The 18,134-nt window shown below is 46.8% G+C and overlaps 1 protein-coding gene across 4 annotated transcripts in view; it reads right to left on the bottom strand.

Moving 5' to 3' along the window:
• The window catches only part of fcho1 (FCH and mu domain containing endocytic adaptor 1), a 39,150-nt gene that overhangs the window by 7,016 nt on the left and 14,000 nt on the right, over positions 1-18,134 (bottom strand). For 2 of the 4 annotated variants that reach the window (XM_081707838.1, XM_081707839.1), the window contains exons 3-20: positions 16,674-16,765; positions 13,067-13,141; positions 11,228-11,369; positions 10,332-10,484; positions 9,405-9,509; positions 8,712-8,810; positions 8,225-8,321; positions 7,250-7,364; positions 6,647-6,671; positions 6,285-6,345; positions 5,773-5,975; positions 5,361-5,439; positions 5,144-5,200; positions 4,241-4,286; positions 3,837-3,949; positions 2,747-3,637; positions 564-670; positions 97-211 (exon numbers count right to left, since the gene is read on the bottom strand). In XM_081707838.1, the coding sequence (XP_081563964.1) occupies positions 97-211; positions 564-670; positions 2,747-3,637; positions 3,837-3,949; positions 4,241-4,286; positions 5,144-5,200; positions 5,361-5,439; positions 5,773-5,975; positions 6,285-6,345; positions 6,647-6,671; positions 7,250-7,364; positions 8,225-8,321; positions 8,712-8,810; positions 9,405-9,509; positions 10,332-10,484; positions 11,228-11,369; positions 13,067-13,141; positions 16,674-16,765 (2,575 nt within the window). Of the gene's footprint in view, positions 1-96; positions 212-563; positions 671-2,746; positions 3,638-3,836; positions 3,950-4,240; positions 4,287-5,143; positions 5,201-5,360; positions 5,440-5,772; positions 5,976-6,284; positions 6,346-6,646; positions 6,672-7,249; positions 7,365-8,224; positions 8,322-8,711; positions 8,811-9,404; positions 9,510-10,331; positions 10,485-11,227; positions 11,370-13,066; positions 13,142-16,673; positions 16,766-17,179; positions 17,321-18,134 lie in introns of those variants that run through there. The other 2 variants (XM_081707840.1, XM_035522149.2) reach the window with 2 other exon arrangements.

Raw genomic sequence — 18,134 nt, 5'->3', positions numbered from 1 at the left:
AACCACTTAACACACAAAATGTTAGGTGGTTTTGAAATGGAGACAGCACAGGACAACAGAAGAGTTCAGTGGCACATGCGCGCTGGGGTGACCCACCTCTGGCAGGACTCGTGGCTCGTGTATGTCCTCCCCATTCGCTGGGACTTGATGAGGATGAGGATGTTGGTGGAGGGCTGAGCTCAGGCAGCGGGGACGAACACAGGGACCGGGACTGAGGGTCAAATGTCAGAGGTTAAGAGTGGGGGCAGCGTTCAGGTAGCAGCTTTCCACTGCAACACGACAGCTCTGTTGATAAAGCAGCACTCAGCGTTGGTCATGTGATCAACGTTCATAAACCAAAAATCTGAATTTTGTGTGCGTTCTGTAGAAAACAGTGCTAAGATCAAATAGAGCAGTTTTCTAGCTAACTGCCTATAAAACTTATTAAAGTGGTTTTAAAAGCAGAGTGCTGTTTTTACTAGGCAGTTTAAAGGGCCAGTCAGCATGTTGCTGTGAGGGTAAAGAGGTTTAAAGGACCCATCAGTAAGACGATGTGAAGGTGAGGAGTTCAGTAGGGTGTTTACCCGCTCACAGCCACTCAGTCTGTCTGAGGAACGCTTGGACCGGACTGTCTGGGGAGGGGCCAAGACAAAACACTCACTGTTGTCCTGCCTGAAGACACGCTGAGGACCTGCAGAAGAGAGAGAGAGAGAAAAAACAACAGAAAAATAAAATCTGAAAAGAATCAGAGTTGTCAAATTGAGACGACACCAGGAATTGGGTTAGAATTGAACATACCAGACCCTTACATAACAAAAGGCCTTACAGGAACACTTGGTACTTAATATTTGTAAAAACTGGTGAAAACATGACAGTTTTGACAATAGACAATATTGGCAAAACTGGAAGTTGCCATATTGTTGACATTCCTTCAGTGAGCTGCTAATGCTAGTGGCGCCATCCCGCGACCTGTGTGAGGTTGGAACTGTTTGAGTGACTGACGTTTCATCATGTACTGAGGAGATCAATCTTCAGCACTTAGCTAATAAAGCAAAATCATGCTTTCGATGAACCAGCTTCAGAGAACATGTGTAAAGTATTTGCTCGTCAACTCACTAGCAGTGAAAGATACTAACTAGCTAACAAGCTAGCTAACACAGTTACTAATCAACTCACTCCGAAGAAATACTGGAGAGCATAAACACTATTCTCACAGCAGCACATCGTTATGAGCTGAAATCTAAGTGTTTCTAGGTTTAGAATTTTGCCTTTCATGGCCAACACCACAGAGTGAAATGCCAACATCATGCCCCCAGACACAGGAGTTTAACACCTGATCTGGCCAAACACCAGATTTATCAGGAAAAAAAATTTGGGGTAACATTATACGTCTCTTGGGGTGAAAAATGTAAAGTGATGGCATGTCATCAAAATTATCATAATTTGTCAAGTAGATTAAATATATGCAAGGCATGGCCAGCACTGAGGTGTGTGTGGTGGTGGGTGGGGAACCCGCTTCTGATATCTTAATGGACCACCAACATGTGCAAAACTACAGGACTAATTAATCACCTAGCAATCTACCTGCGAGTTAATCCATCACCTAGCAATCTACCTGCGAGTTAATCCATCACCTAGCAATCTACCTGCGAGTTAATCCATCACCTAGCAATCTACCTGCGAGTTAATCCATCACCTAGCAATCTACCTGCGAGTTAATCCATCACCTAGCAATCTACCTGCGAGTTAATCCATCACCTAGCAATCTACCTGCGAGTTAATCCATCACCTAGCAATCTACCTGCGAGTTAATCCATCACCTAGCAATCTACCTGCGAGTTAATCCATCACCTAGCAATCTACCTGCGAGTTAATCCATCACCTAGCAATCTACCTGCGAGTTAATCCATCACCTAGCAATCTACCTGCGAGTTAATCCATCACCTAGCAATCTACCTGCGAGTTAATCCATCACCTAGCAATCAACCTGCGAGTTAATCCATCACCTATCAATCTACCTGCGAGTTAATCCATCACCTAGCAATCTACCTGCGAGTTAATCCATCACCTAGCAATCTACCTGCGAGTTAATCCATCACCTAGCAATCTACCTGCGAGTTAATCCATCACCTAGCAATCTACCTGCGAGTTAATCCATCACCTAGCAATCTACCTGCGAGTTAATCCATCACCTAGCAATCTACCTGTGAGTTAATCCATCACCTAGCAATCTACCTGCGAGTTAATCCATCACCTAGCAATCTACCTGCGAGTTAATCCATCACCTAACAATCTACCTGCGACACAATGATGACAACCTTGACATTTTAATTCTGTTCACGATCACTTTCTAAAGATTCCTCCTTTGGTGGCGAAGTTCTTCAGTGATCCTGTCACACAGCATCCTGTTACTATATGCATCGAACACCCCAACACAACACAACACAACACGGCTACAGGCCCCCCATCTCCCAGTTCTCTACCAAGTTCATATTTCCAGCCATGGCGGGTAGAATTAGGGGAATGATAGAATGATGTTATCTGTCAGGTGCTTTTTAACGCTGCAGCTACAAATTCCTCTGTGCCACAGTCGCTACCGTGTAAGACAGAGGCACGTCAACGACATGGCTGCAGTCTAACCACAGAATACTAACATCATCGTTCCCATAACTGGACAAACAGGAACTAACAGCTGTGATCTCCAAGGTCTACAAACAAAAAGACTCGTTGTGTTTACGCAAGCCTGTGAGATGCTGTGTCTCACTACCAGGGTGTGTGATATCCAGGCAGTCCTGGTCCTTGTCTGTGGAGAAGCACAGGTCCTCCTGTGGTCCGGAGTGGCGTGTGAGGGGCAGGCCGTTCCTGCTCGGCTTCCTGCTCCAGTCCTGCGTGGCGTCCCGCTCCCGCGATGTCCCGCTGAACGGGTTGTGCACTGAGCCCCACTGCACCGCCTCCTTCTTCAGCTGCGCAGAGAGGGCGGGGTTAGGGGCAGGTGCTGACCTTTTGCCGCCGCCCACTCCCTGAGTGGCTGCCAGCGTGGACTGGTGCGTCGGGCTGCCAATCATGGTGATGGCGAAAGGGTCGTCGGTAGAGTCAGGAGGCGGGACGCTACGGTCCCGCCTTTTATTCCTGTCCTTGCGGGAAGAAGACGACGGAGGAGGAAGAGTTTTAGTGTCGTTCAAAGGTGTGGTGAAGGAGTCCGGCAGCGGAGGTGCCCAGGCATCTGGAGCAGGGGGGCGGATCTCCTGGGGGGCGGGGCACTCAAACGCGGTCAGGAAGGGGTCCGGAGGAATGTGTTTGCAGCTCCACACGCTGGGCTCCAGGTCAGGAGGAGGCAGGACGCAGGGGAAGGCGGGGAATGCGAAGGTGGAGGTGTCTGTGTCAGGGGGCGCCCGGGGCGACCGCTTCCCTGACGACCATGCGCTGACAGGGTCATCTGAGGAGAGGGTGGAGCGCCCGGGGGAGGGGTCACGAAACACAGCGAGAAAGGGGTCGGGTGGGCACCCCAAGGTCGCAGGGTCTTTAGGCCGAGGGGCCGACGGCCAGGCCGCCCAGCCAGCGGGGTCTGGAGACGCTCCCTGGGGCTGATGGGAAGGTGAGTCCAAGCCGGAGTCCTCCACGTTCTCGGGAGACGAGGAGTCTGATGAGAAAGCCGCGTCTGCCAGGAAGGATAACACGAGAACTTCACACAAGCCAGAACAGCAGAGCCGAGGGAGAAACAGGCAAAGGACTACAGAAGAGTCTACGAGGGAGGCAGGCAATGAAGCTTCATCACGTTGACCAGCATGGAAATCCAAGTCATATGTAATATACATCATATCTGCTGTATTTGGTGCAGTATGGCGTGGCAGGCCTACACTCAGATGAGGGGAAGGAGCTCTGAACACGTGCACGGCTAGAGAAGCTCATAGACTTGAAGGCGGATTCCAGAGGAGGGCCGAAAAGAGAATCTGTCCCAGGCATCTTTGACCTGAGAGAGAGAGAGAGAGAGAGAGAGAGAGAGAGAGAGAGATTCTAAGACAAATAGTGAAAAACAAACACGCTCAGTAAGCGAGAGAAAGAGACAAACATGCCAGTAAAAGAGTTCTAATTATATATAAATTCACTTATACACACACACACAAAATATGAATATAAACTCATAAAACAAAGCACTTCTGGCTCCCTGTATGAAACTGAAGAGAAAACAAAGGCCGTCTTACACAGAAACCTCCCCAGCTAAGATACAGGTGGTATAGTCCCAAATGCCCCCCCCACATACCTGCTGTGGTCTGGGCTGGACCTGCGCAAACCTTCCTGTTCCTCGTCTACAAACAACAACAACATGTGTGACTGTCCGTTACTCTTCAAACACACATTTCTCAGCACTACACAACTCAACTTGCTGCAGTTTACAACATAAAATACACAGAGTATCATCACACGCATAAAGGTCACCACGTTCCGAAGACCCCATGTGGTTTCATACCATCATCATCATCATCACCACCCACTAAAGCACAAAGTACAGCAAACAGACGTCAGAGCAAAATACAGTTTTCACAGAGAGAATTACAACTCTCTCTCTCTCTCTCTCAGACACACACGCATGTGCATGTGCACGCACACACGCGCCTGCAGTTTTATTAACAGCATATCCCACAGTGCAAGGATAGAGGCTGAGCCGGCACCACGATTACAGGAATCAGCCATCTAGCTGCGTTTCCCCACACACTTTTCCACACACACTCTCCACGGTCACCGCCACGACCGCTTAGCCCCTGGCCGGGTAAGATTACCACCAGCGCCAGTGGCCTGTTCTGAGAGCTGGGTTGAATTGGATACACAAGCAGGCCCATCAGTCATGTATTTGGACACCAGTAACATCCTTCAGCGTGCTGTGTGTAATCAGCTTTTAAAGGCACAACATGTTAACAACCAGTGGAAATGTTACCATGGTGACAGGCAGGCACCTGGGCTCAACGGGTTTCTAAGGTAGCTGGGGCTTCTCTGGAGGACACTTTCTGTCTCAGTGTCCTAACATGCGGTGTGATTCAGTTTTCAGAGGCTTTCACACAGAAATGTGTCACTTGCTTATATGAGAGAAGGCAAATTAATTCCCTGAACTGCAAACTGGACATTGGTCATATTAGCAGTTTCACACTGTGTGAAGGTGTCTGCTTACTCCTGTGGGGGGCGCCATTGGTCTCCACCTCTGATCGGCCTACTGTGCTGGAGTTTCCTGCAACAGACAGAGGAGAGGTGAGACAACTCACACAGTCACAGACAGGAAGATGGACTGACGGGCAAGCTGGCAAACACACGCACCCACCCGTGCAGGCACGCTGAACAAGCTGGTAAACACGCACGCGTGCACACACACACAAACACGCTGAACTTACGGGACAGATGCCTCTTCACTGCAACCTTCAACAAAAAGAGAAGAGTGAAGAGGGAGAGGTTCAGCCTGCACTTCAATTCCTACCACCAACACCGACATCAACCACAGTAGCAGAAGTGTTTGAACTTGTTAGCAAACCCGCATACTTAAGACACAGCCAACATCAATTTAGCACTCTACACCAAGACCACCGAGATGACAGGAACACACCACCATGCAATGAGCTTTCAAAGAGAAGTTCTCCCCTCTTTAAATTCAAGTCACATGATTTGAGCAGGTTTAAGTCAGTTAAGACCAAGCTGTGCATTACTTAGAAAACTGCATTTAATATTCTGAGGGCTTAGTGCTAGAGTCCAGTAGCAGAATTGGTCTTTTACCAGCATCACCTACAGTCAGGAGGAGAAAAACCTCACCTGTGTCCTGCCCCCTTTACTGACCGCTCGGTTCAGGGGCAGGGTCAACGCCCCCACCGTGGCCTTCAGCTCAAGCTCACTGGCTGCAGAGTTGCTATGGTTACCGCTGGCCACAGGGCGAATCTGGATGTGGAATTTCTTGGGCTCCTCATCGTCAAAATCCGAGTCACTGGAGTAAAAGTTGGTCTCCTTCTCTGCACAGCGTGAACGGGAGCAAGTCGGACCGGACCAGTCAAGGACCATATACGGACACGAGGCAGAGCTTGTCCTGACAGACTTGTAATACTTATCGTGCGTTTCTACTACTACAGTAATACAGAAGTTAAACAGTGAGACTCCACACTTGACCCCAAGCTCCACGGCCAAGAAAGGAAACTTCTGGGCTCCTGGAGTCTTTCAATTAAACCTGCCAAATGCCCCTAGCAGGTTCAAATCTTCACTTTTTCTATCACGAGGTCATAAATATCTGTGCACTCAAACCTGCCCCACCCCCCAGAGAGTGTGGAGGATATCATTCTGAGTGACATCGGTACGAATCACAAAGCCCTCGTCATCTACTTCCAGGGGTGAGTTCTAGACACACAGAGAAACAAACATTAGGATGGAAGGAACCCTCCAGTTGTTGAGACACGGCGCGGAGACACGTAAGAGACGTCGTCCTTCCCAAAGTGGGACGCACGCGGGGTTATTGAGCCCAAGACAAGCAGTCCACCAACCAATTTTGGCTCGGAGATGGTTGCATATTATGTCTCTGTGTGTGTAACTTCATGAGGAATCAGGTGGGGGGGGGGGGGGGGTTTTTACAGTGTGTGAGTGTGTGTGTGTGTGTGTGTGTGTGTGTGTATGTGTATGTGTGAGAGAGAGAGAGACTTACTGGGGCATCTGTAAGCACAGAATCCCTGCAGAAACAACAACAGTCAACTTTAACTTTAGGCCAACATTAGCAGCGGTAAAAACACGCACACGCGCGTGCACACACACACACATACACACACACACACACACACAATAAAAACCCACACAGTAACCAGAATAGCACTGCTTCAGCTTACAGATTTAGTATCTAAAAGTGACCGTGTGTCATAGCATGTTTGTGTGAGGGTGTAAGTGGCTTTTGTTTACATGTACGTGTGTGTGTGTGTATGTGTGGGCGTGTGTGTATGTGTGTGTGTATGGGCATGTGTGTATGTATGAATATGTGAGTATGTGTATGTATGTGTGTGTGTGTGTGAGTATGTGTGTGTGTGTGTGTGTGTGTGAGTGTATGAGTGTGTGTGTGAGTATGTGTATGTATGTGTGTGTGTGAGTATGTGTGTGAGAGTGAGTATGTGTGTGTGTGTGTGTGTGTGAGTGTGTGTGTGTGTGTGTATGAATGTGTGAGTATGTGTATGTATGTGTGTGAGTATGTGTGTGAGTGAGTATGTGTGTGTGTGTGTGTGTGTGTGTGTGAGAGAGAGTGTGAGTGTACGAGTCGTACGTGGAGTCTGGCTCTTTGTCCCTCTTTCCGAGTCCAGGAATGCGGAAGGCTTTGGTGCGGCTCTTCTTGTTGTCAGACACCTGAGAGGACAAGTACTCCTCAAAGCCCACTGGTGCTGGCCCACACACACGCACACACACACGCGCACACGCACACACACACACCCCAGTGTCAGGAACATTCTGGACCTCTACATCGTCCCACATGCCTGAGGGCTAGTACTCCCCATCAAAAACACGTCCTAGCTTTGTCTGTACCCCTACTGGGGCCCAAAGGAGTGCAAGTGACGCGGTTGACCCCGAACACCACAGAGGTCAACCTGAACCGCCATGGCGTAGTCTGATTACAGCTTGGAGGTTTACGGCCCACGCGCCCTCTGCTCCATCACTACACATGTTCAGTGTTTTATCTCTGGTCCTTGTTGTTCTAACCCAACAGTAGCTGGTTCTTTAGAAACAAACCAAAACCCAATTTTAGTCAGTCACTCTTAACGCATTTCTTCATCATCGCCTTCATGCGTATAGCGTGATGCCTACAGCGGGGCAGCTACAGTTCAACAGTTCAAACACCATTTCATTATACAACCGATACAAAGTCTCTTAGCATTCAACAGTGGATTTGCTATATGAAAACCACACTCTTGTAACAGATTATTACTCCATTATCTAAAGACCATATATTGGATCATATTTTATTTGTTAATTCAATCATTCATCTTTATTTCATTAATTTCTATTATTACTATGATGTACCTACAACCTGCTTGGTCCTGCTCACGCTGACCTAGTTTGTAAACACTTTTATTAAAGTATTGTTGAGCTTCAGCCTTTCTCAGTGTGACATTACTGTAGTGTTGCTTGGCTGGTGCAGTATGTCCAGCAATAATGCAAAGCAATGCAAAAATGACTTCAATATCACGATATACTGGTTCGGTGTAAGACGGAGGCCCGTTTTCGGCAGGCGGCACTTCAGTACCTGGTCTGTCTTTGCCTGTTCCCTTCTGCTCAGTGAACTTCTGGATCAGACTCCCGATGGCGATGTTCTCCACATTCTGCTTAAACTCCTCGTGAACCTGCACAGGGACAAAAAAAACCAAGACGTGCTGTCATACTGGACCAGGCCGGCTGACAGCGAACGGCACAGACAGGGCATAAAGGCCGGCTTTGTGACAGACGCCAGCGGAAGCTCCTGGCTCTACTCCCCAAGTCCCACAAAAGAAAGACAAACGCCTTGGTCAGATGAAACATTAACAGAGCAAAAACACACTTTTAACTTTAAATTGACATTTATGGCCAATGCAAAATGTATCCAAATTATGAAGAATGTGAGTAACTGAGGGTTAGGGGTCTTGCTCAGGGGCCCCAACAGTGGCAACCTGGCAGTGGTGGGACTTGAACCGATCACTGGTTGAGTACCTTAACCACTGAGCTTCCACTGGGATGTGTACGTGCGGGGTTCTGACCTGTCCCACTTGGACATGCGTGTCCTCAGTGGAGTGGGAGTAGGCTTTGATGAGCTGCTTCATGTGCTGCAGATGGGTCTCCTCAATGTCCTGGAACTTCTGCATGCAGGAGAGCAAAGGGCAGTCAGAAGGACAGTCACTCTGTTTCCCCAACACTGAATTCTGAAACAGCACTGGATACGGAGCCGATACTGAGGAGATGCTGATGCGCCCTTCATCAGGGAGGGCATGCATGACAACGCCATAATCACTCTGTCAAATACATATGGCAAAGGCCCCTGGTGCTTGTAGTCATGGCAACCATGCAGAGCTGGAGCTAGTTTAATAAATGATCAGGCCTCTGAGCACTCTGCTAAAGGGGGGTGGGGGTTTCTGAGCTGAAACACTGACAGAAGGTGGAATTATGTGACAACTTAATTGGAGCATAGACAAAAACATGCAAAGCCCTCTGGGAGCAGTAGTTTTAGAGGGGCGACTGGGAGCAGTAGTTTAAGAGGGGCATCTGGGAGCAGTAGTTTTAGAGGGGCGACTGGGAGCAGTAGTTTTAGAGGGGCGTCTGGGAGCAGTAGTTTTAGAGGGGCGACTGGGAGCAGTAGTTTTAGAGGGGCGACTGGGAGCAGTAGTTTAAGAGGGGCGACTGGGAGCAGTAGTTCTGTAGATTCCCGGGGGGACAGTCTCCGTGACGATACAAACCTGTGCGGAGTCACTCATCTTCTGCTCAAATTCTCCTCCTGCACGGTTGTACTTCTCTATTGATGCTGCGAACACCTCAGCAGACTTCTTAGATTTCAGCTCAGCCTGACCACACACGAAACAAGAACACAACACACATGCAACCTCCAGCACGAAAACACTGGGTACAGCAGCCAGTGTTTACAACTATTCAGTTTGGTCACCCACGTTTCACATGCACATATACACACATGCTGAGATATTTTCTAACACGTTAGACACATTACACACACAGCCTCCCTCAAGCAGCTCTCTCACTCACACACACACATTACACACACAGCCTCCCTCAAGCAGCTCTCACACACACACACACAGCCTCCCTCAAGCAGCTCTCTCTCACACACACACACACACACACACACATTACACACACAGCCTCCCTCAAGCAGCTCTCTCACTCACACACACACACACATTACACACACAGCCTCCCTCAAGCAGCTCTCACACACACACACACAGCCTCCCTCAAGCAGCTCTCTCACACACACACATTACACACACAGCCTCCCTCAAGCAGCTCTCACACACACACACACACACACACACACACACACACACACACACACACACACAGCCTCCCTCAAGCAGCTCTCACACACACAGACATTATTTTGTGTACCAAACCAGGATTATGTATTACGCATGTGTGTTTACTTAGATGTAGTAAGTATTCGAGCTGCAATCTCAACTCCAGCCTCGTCCTCAGTAAGACAAAAGAGTTTTCCTTTTCAGGTCAAAACTTTAAATATGTAGTCATTCTAGAAGGCACATTACCTCATCTAGACCAGGTGCAAGAGGAGCCATTTTTCTTTTCATATTTTTTGCCCTAAAAATGTATAGAAACAAACAAACAAACACGTGCACAGGCGCACACACACACACCTTCTCCAGCTCTTTCTGTGGGGCTCCTTCCTTTCGCAGACGCTCCAGCTCCATGAACCTGGTGTGGTAACCCTCTCTGGCCTTCTGTAGGTGGCCGTTCTGCACCTGCAGAGCCTGAACGGCCTCCAGAGTGCACATCACCTCCTCCTTCGTCTGGCACGCGCGCACACACACACACACACACACACACACACACACACACACACACACACCCCGAGGCACACGCGCACACACACACACACACACACACCGAGGCACACGCGCGCACACACACACACACCGAGGCACACACACACACACACACACACCGAGGCACACGCGCGCACACACACACACACCGAGGCACACACACACACACACACACACACACACACACACCGAGGCACACACACACACACACCGAGGCACACACACACACACACCGAGGCACACACACACACACACACACACACCGAGGCACACACACCGAGGCACACACACACACACACACACACACCGAGGCACACACACCGAGGCACACACACACACACACACACACACACACACACACACACACACACACACACCGAGGCACACACCGAGGCGCACACACACACACACACACACACACACACACACACCGAGGCGCACACACACACGAAAATACTCAAATCAAAACCGCTACACTACAAAACTACGACACCATTCAAAGAAAGAGTCCAATCAAAAATGCTAATGCCATTAACGAATGAAAGACATCCCCTGCAAACGATACCACGCTAACTGGTGGCGGATTGGCGGTTATTAGTGTGCACTGATATATCCGTTTGGTGTGGACTTGTATCTGTGGTTTGGAGAGCTACACACAGCTTTGAATTAGATGCCACGTCAGATACAGGACAGAGGTCTGATGGTACCTTTCGGTGAACTTTAACCTGTTCTTCACCATACTTGTTGATGTCACGGATGAGGTCATTCATCTTCCTCATCAGCTCAAGGTGGCAGAGAGCGAGCTTATCGGATGACACCCGGAACACATCCCACATAGGAGCAAACGTCCTGTGTGTGTGTGTGTGTGTGTGTGTGTGTGTGTGTGTGTGTGTGAGTGAGAGAGAGATAAATAAGTTTATTTCCATTTGTATGTTGCTTCAGAGTCTAAATACTGAGAGAAATGGCAAAAATATTTACATAACATAATACATAAAGATTCTGCTGGGTGTGGCAGTGGTGCTTTGAGCTAGATTAATGTGCTTGGGATAGTTACGCCAACACCAACTACACCAACACCAAGGTTAACTACACCAACACTAACACTAACTACACCAACACCAAGGTTAACCACACCAACTACACCAACACCAAGGTTAACCACACCAACACCAACTACACCAACACCAAGGTTAACTACACCAACACCAACTACACCAACACTAAGGTTAACTACAACACTAACTACACCAACACCAAGGTTAACTACACCAACACCAAGGTTAACTACACCAGGGTTAACTACACCAACACTAACTACACCAACACCAAGGTTAACTACACCAACACTAACTACACCACGAAGGTTAACTACACCAACACTAAGGTTAACTACACTAACTACACCAACACCAACTACACTAACATTAACTACACCAACACTAAGGTTAACTAAAGTGTTGGTGTTAGGTTAACTACACTAACTACACCAACACTGACTACACCAACACTAACTACACCAAGGTTAACTACACTAACACTAACTACACTAAGGTTAACTACAGTAACCCATACTACACTAACACTAAAGTTAACTACACTAACACTACACTAACCAAAATGTTGACTACACCAACTACACTAACGTTAACCACACCAATACTACTACACCTACACTAATGTTAATCACACAAAGGCTAACTACGCTAACACTAACTAACACTAGCTACACCAACACTAAGGTTAACTACACCAAAACTAAGGTTAACTACAGTAACACTACACTAACGTTAACGACACTAACACTAATTACACTAGCACTAAGGTTAACTACAACACTAACGTTAACTACACTAACATTAACTACACTAAGGTTAATTACACCAACACTAAGGTTAACTATACTAACACTAACTACACAAAGGTTAACTACACTAACACTAAGGTTAACTACACTAACACTACACTAACACCAAGTCCTGAGAACTACTGAAAAGTGTCTAGTGAAGTGGTGGATTTTTATAGCAATTCATTTTAAGTAAGTCTAATAGATTTGTTAAATGTGAAATGCCCCCCCCCCCAACTCAACACTACTGATAATGTGCTTGGGAGGACTCAACAAATAAGACCGCCAACACAGCAGCCTTGCGCCCCACAGTACTGTCAGCTAACCCCCTTCGTGCGTGTGTGTGTGCACGGAGAAGACAGGAAGTGGAAAATGCACCAAGAGCACAGACATGACCTTTGAACCAATTCCAGATGTGGGTTATACTTCCTATGAGGGTAAGCTCTCTGCTGTCGCTATGGAGACCGAGAGCTTTCAGGCCCCCTCAAACAAATTATGCCGTATAAACTTCAAATGGACAGACAAATCTGAATGACTTCAAATCCATGTTCAGGCAAATCTGAATGACTTTTGTATAACTGCATTAACTTTAATATGAACCATTTTTTCATAGTCTATAAAGTGGAGGTTTCGCTTTACAGACCATAACTGCGAATAGCAGCACTGAACTGAATACAAAATAGTGGTGGTGGTGGTCACCTACCCAAGTGGGCTTCCATTGCTGGCCATCTTGGCCAGTTTGCTCATGGATTTAGAGTAGGTCTCCTCGATGGCAGCCCTGAAACACGCGCGCGCGCGCACACACACACACACACACACACACACACACACACGCTTACATTAGTGAAATGTTTAAACAAAATTAGCATCCATTACCCTGAAATCTAAAAAAAAAAGACAAATCAAAAGCATTTTAAACTGTTCGTCACAAATACCCACCCTGAAGCTACCCTGAGCTACGTCATGTCCGTCATCCGTTATACCCCTTGCACAATGCAACAAGAACCTGGAAATCTCGTCACAGCACACAAACCAGCACCAAGAGTTCTGATTGGCTCTCATGTCTTGATGGGCAGTTGTGTTTAGAACTCCAGGGTCAGGGGGCAGGACCACATCGCTGTATTATACATCTCATTTCAAGCATAATTTCGCTAATCTGAAATTTAGATTCCAGCAAGATTAAATCCTGCGTCTAGCCGAACTGCTTTGGATTGCCTGCCAGCTGGTCAGGAATGCCCTTAATGCAGTTGCCATAAAAATTAATTCAGTTTGTGCTAAATTTGAAGTGTAAACATTATGGCCACCTCATAAACAACTCTGCAACACCCAAGGAAGAACAAACCCGTTTGGCCTTTGGGCTTTGCACAAACGCAGCAGTTCATTTCGTTCCAGTAACAAATGAGCTAATTTCCAGCACAGGCCACGCGTGCATATTTAACACCCATCTGTTAGGCTGACATTAAGAACATGAGTGAGAGTGTGTGTGTTTGGCAGTGCATGCTAAGCACATGGTGGGTGGAAGTCTTGGTTGAGAAATTCAGAGGGAAAAAAAAGAGCTAACCTCAGGCTCGGAGACAGAGGTGAGAATTACCCAACACTTCTCATCGGGGATTGCCTTGAGTCACTGACACACACACAACAGTTTTAAGTGCTTGTTAGTGCAGACCTTTTGTTTATTTATTTATTTTTTTTTGCATGCGTGTGTGTGCATTGTCCAGTTCATTAGTATTCACTGTAATTTCCTTAATACTCACACTGCCAGTTCATTCCACAGCCCCATAAAAGTGCCCCAGAATGCATTTATTCAGTATTTTTAAATTGTTCTCTGATATAAATAGAAGTTGTGTGACTTTGGAAAGGGGGCGAAAAACGCTGACATGCAGTTTTCTAAGGCCATTTACAACCCGGAGATTTGGCTCTAGCATGAAATCAGCCATTTTCTTTTTTTTACAACCCCTTTTTTGGTAGGCTCATGAATAATCGATGAGCTGTTTTCATTGGCTGGTTTACGGTGACACACCACAATAGTTCACACAGAATTGACAGGTCAAAATCAACAAGTAGCTAATTGAGAGGTGAACCGCTGTACGTTTGTGTGAGACTCGGAGGAGATTTCTCAAGCCCCCAATCTTATAATATAAAGATCTTATATTGTAGACTTGTATGACAATACCTGCACACCTGTTGAAATTTTCGTTATGCAGGTCCAACTTAATATTGCCTAGGGTACAACATGGGCTGCTATATACAAATTTTAGAGGCATAAATATTTAGCTGTCAAGACTGTTGTTAGGCAACAGTGAGATTTTTGGAACTGGTCTTACGACTCTGTTTTGTTTATGTGGAATTTAAAATTTGAAGGAGGTGACAACAGAGTTGAAGGTTCACGATGGCAGTTCTATTATTAAACTATGCCAAAAGTTAATACCATTTTCCTTTCTGTGGCACCTGATATTAAGCGCGCACACAGCATTAGCTAACTTAGCAGTCACAGCAAAGCAAAGACACTATATGGCAGTAAAACTTCAACGATGAACAATACTAAAGGATGAATTTGCGTCTGGTCTGAATTAATGTCACTTTTATTTCATGGACTCAATAAAAGGTTCAGTAGAAGATTTGATGTGTTTGTGTAAGTCTGCTGACCTGGTGCGTTCACATGTGATTCATGGCCCCCCACGGGCCTGCCTTACAGCCGAAACACCGCACCAGAGCCAATCAGAAACCCCAAACGAGCCCCCAGTATGAAGCCCCGCCTTATCGATTACACACTGCAATTGGCTAAAGGAAAAAGTAACACTGTCTCTAAGGTATGAGGCCTGATTCCACAGTGGTGGTTCCAGGTGGTTTTGTATTGTCTGGATTTCAGAGCTGGAGAAGAATGTCTATAGACAGAGACGTAGCAGACTGGAGATGCAACAGAGCTGGAATGACAGTCTGAATTACACAGGTCTACAATCACAGCGCCTAGAGCCTAGCATGGTACCACACACACAGAGGTCTACAATCACAGCGCCTAGAGCCTAGCATGGTACCACACACACACACACACACACACACACAGGTCTACAATCACAGCGCCTAGAGCCTAGCATGGTACCACACACACACAGGTCTACAATCACAGTTTCTAGAGCCTAGCATGGTACCAGACACACACACAGGTCTACAATCAATCATGGTGCCTAGCACGGTAACACAACCAACCCACACACACACATACACACACACAGTCCACTCCACATACACTATGATGCTTAATGGTGTGTGTGTGTGTGTGTGTGTGTGTGTGTGTGTTTGAAAGAGTAAGGTCTTTGTTTGCAGTGTTATAATGCTCCAGGCTGTGCCAACATGTAGCCTTTACAAGGTGTGGGTTTGACATGTATGCGTGTGAGTGAGTGAGAAAGCGTGAGAGATTTAAAGATGGAGAAAGAGTTAGAGTGTCTAACATTCAAAAAAAACGTATAGGCCCATAGTTAACAGTGCAATGGTGGGAGAATAAGGACAAAACACGATTAATAGTGAAATTTCAAATGTGAATTCAGCTGCTAGTGCTCAACGGACAGCTTTCAAAATTGTATTTTTGGAATATATGAAATCATTTGGAAAGGACTGGAAATAGTAGAATTGTCACAGAACGCTTGCCTCCTGCGAGTCCTGGGGTTTGGCCCGCCATGTGACTTGGAAGGATTAGTTTGTGGCCACGCCTGCACACACCTGCACCTCGTCTTGTCTGTGTATTTAAAACCGTGACAACATGTGCAGAGCGTTGGTCATTGCTAGTGTAGCGTGTTTGTAACTATATGTATCGAGTCTTGACTGTTTGTTTAATATCGTGTTAAAAGTCGTTAGTGTTTAGTGTGCTCATGTTCACTGTTTGTGTTTTCACGTGAGCGCCACATTTGTCCACTGTGTTGTGTTTGAATAAAGGTTCGTCCATGTCGAGGAAGTGCGTCCTGCTCCACGCCCTTCGGCACTCGGGCCAGCACGGTACAAGAATGTTTGCCCCTTGTAGCCTCCTGGTCTTGTAGAAAAGCTACATCACTTCCTGTTTATTAAAGGTTGGCCTTTATTTTTTTCATTTATTATTTTTTTAGGATCATAAAATTTGAATAATAAAACAGATGCACAGTTATTAGTGAGCCCCCCTCACTATCACACTAGAGGCCAACAGTCCAAGATCCCTTGCTGAGGCTAATAACTTTTCATTCAATGTTTAATAAAAGAGAAGCCAAGTTTGTCCAATTTTCTATAACAAGCTGTGTATCTCCCCTCATCACCGTTACACACACCCACAGCTGGAGTCTCACCTCTCACGCACAAACTCGGCCAGCTCCTTGGTGGCAATCTGCCCGTGCTTCATGTTGTGGTAGAGCACATCAAACCCCACATTCTTCTCCCCCTGAGAAACACACACACAGAAGATATGCACTTGGTGAGATTAACAGGTGCAGAAGCTTGAAATACATGGTAAAGTGTTAATATAGACAACTGTGTCTATAAACATGCCAGACATCTGACTCGAGTCCCTCAGCAAGTCAGACCTGTGACTCACAGACTGGAGCTCCAGAGCTGAAGGAAAAGATCCACAACCAATCAGCCAAAGATCACCCACCACGATGACACTAGAACCCAGGGCCAGGGGCAGGTGTACTTGTGCAGCCGAGGTGCCTGGCGCTGTTCTGTTTCCATTTCCTTCCTGCTGAACCCTTCACTTCCTCTGCATTGACTTGCTTTCACTGCATCAATGTGTGTGCGTCACAGCACATACTCTAGCAGCAGACCAACAACAAACACGGAAAGGCGTGGGACGTACCAGGGTACCGTGAGCTGCTCCAGACGAGGCTGATCCTCAGACGATAACCTTACCCAGAAAATAAGGGTACATCCTGTGGGTCAGACTAAGCTTGCGTAAAAATAGATCCCCATTTTCCGTTTGGTTAGTAAGAAAATGAGAGAGAGAGAGAGAGAGAGAGAGCGCGAGCAAGAAGCGTCACAACACATAAGAAGACTTTGAAAAGACAATCATTTTGTAAAGACTGGAGATTTTGCAGGATCACTATTTGAAAGACTGCAAGTGAGTCCTTCTGAGATCATTTCCCATCATGCTCATCACAAGAATAGAAATTGTTGAACAGAAACAGCAGAAACAGAAGCAGCCTTTGGCCACAGCCGTGCAGGGGTTTGGTCTGGTAGAGCAGCCAAATAGAAAAAGACAAGGGTGTTTACTCCACGTCTCCTCCACACACCAGAGATGTTCACTTTGCCACTTCCTGTTTAGTACTGGAGAGAAGTCACCTATTGGTTGTTGAGAATGGCCATGTCACTATTTGCATGAGCCAAGACTAAAAACTCCTGATAGTATTAAACAAATCAAATTAAAAGTTGATTTGTTCATGATGTAAAGACAAGACTGAAGACAGCCAGACTGACCACCAAACTGAAGACCGCTATCCTGACCACTAAACACCAAACACCAACGATCCAGATGACATGACAGCTATATCAAACTCCAACAAAATGCATGATTTTATTCCAAAGAGAGTCGGTTGGAGACAGATGGAGAAAGCAAGCAAGTGAGCACGGGTGAAGCTATGAGACACCAAGAGCTGTAGTAGTGAGTCACACCTCCAACAGTTCTCAGGTCAGTGAGGAGCAGCTGTCTGGCACCAAGAGCTGTAGTAGTGAGTCAAGCCTCCAACAGTTCTCAGGTCAGTGAGGAGCAGCTGTCTGACACGCGCACCCACACAATCTTTTGGCAAGAGGCTTTA

This window comes from Electrophorus electricus, chromosome 25 (assembly GCF_041902795.1).
Source record: "Electrophorus electricus isolate QZ-2024a chromosome 25, ASM4190279v1, whole genome shotgun sequence".
NCBI classification, from domain to species: Eukaryota; Metazoa; Chordata; class Actinopteri; order Gymnotiformes; family Gymnotidae; genus Electrophorus; species Electrophorus electricus.
Note: the sequence above shows the minus strand (reverse complement) of the source record. Positions and strands in the feature narration are given on the sequence as shown.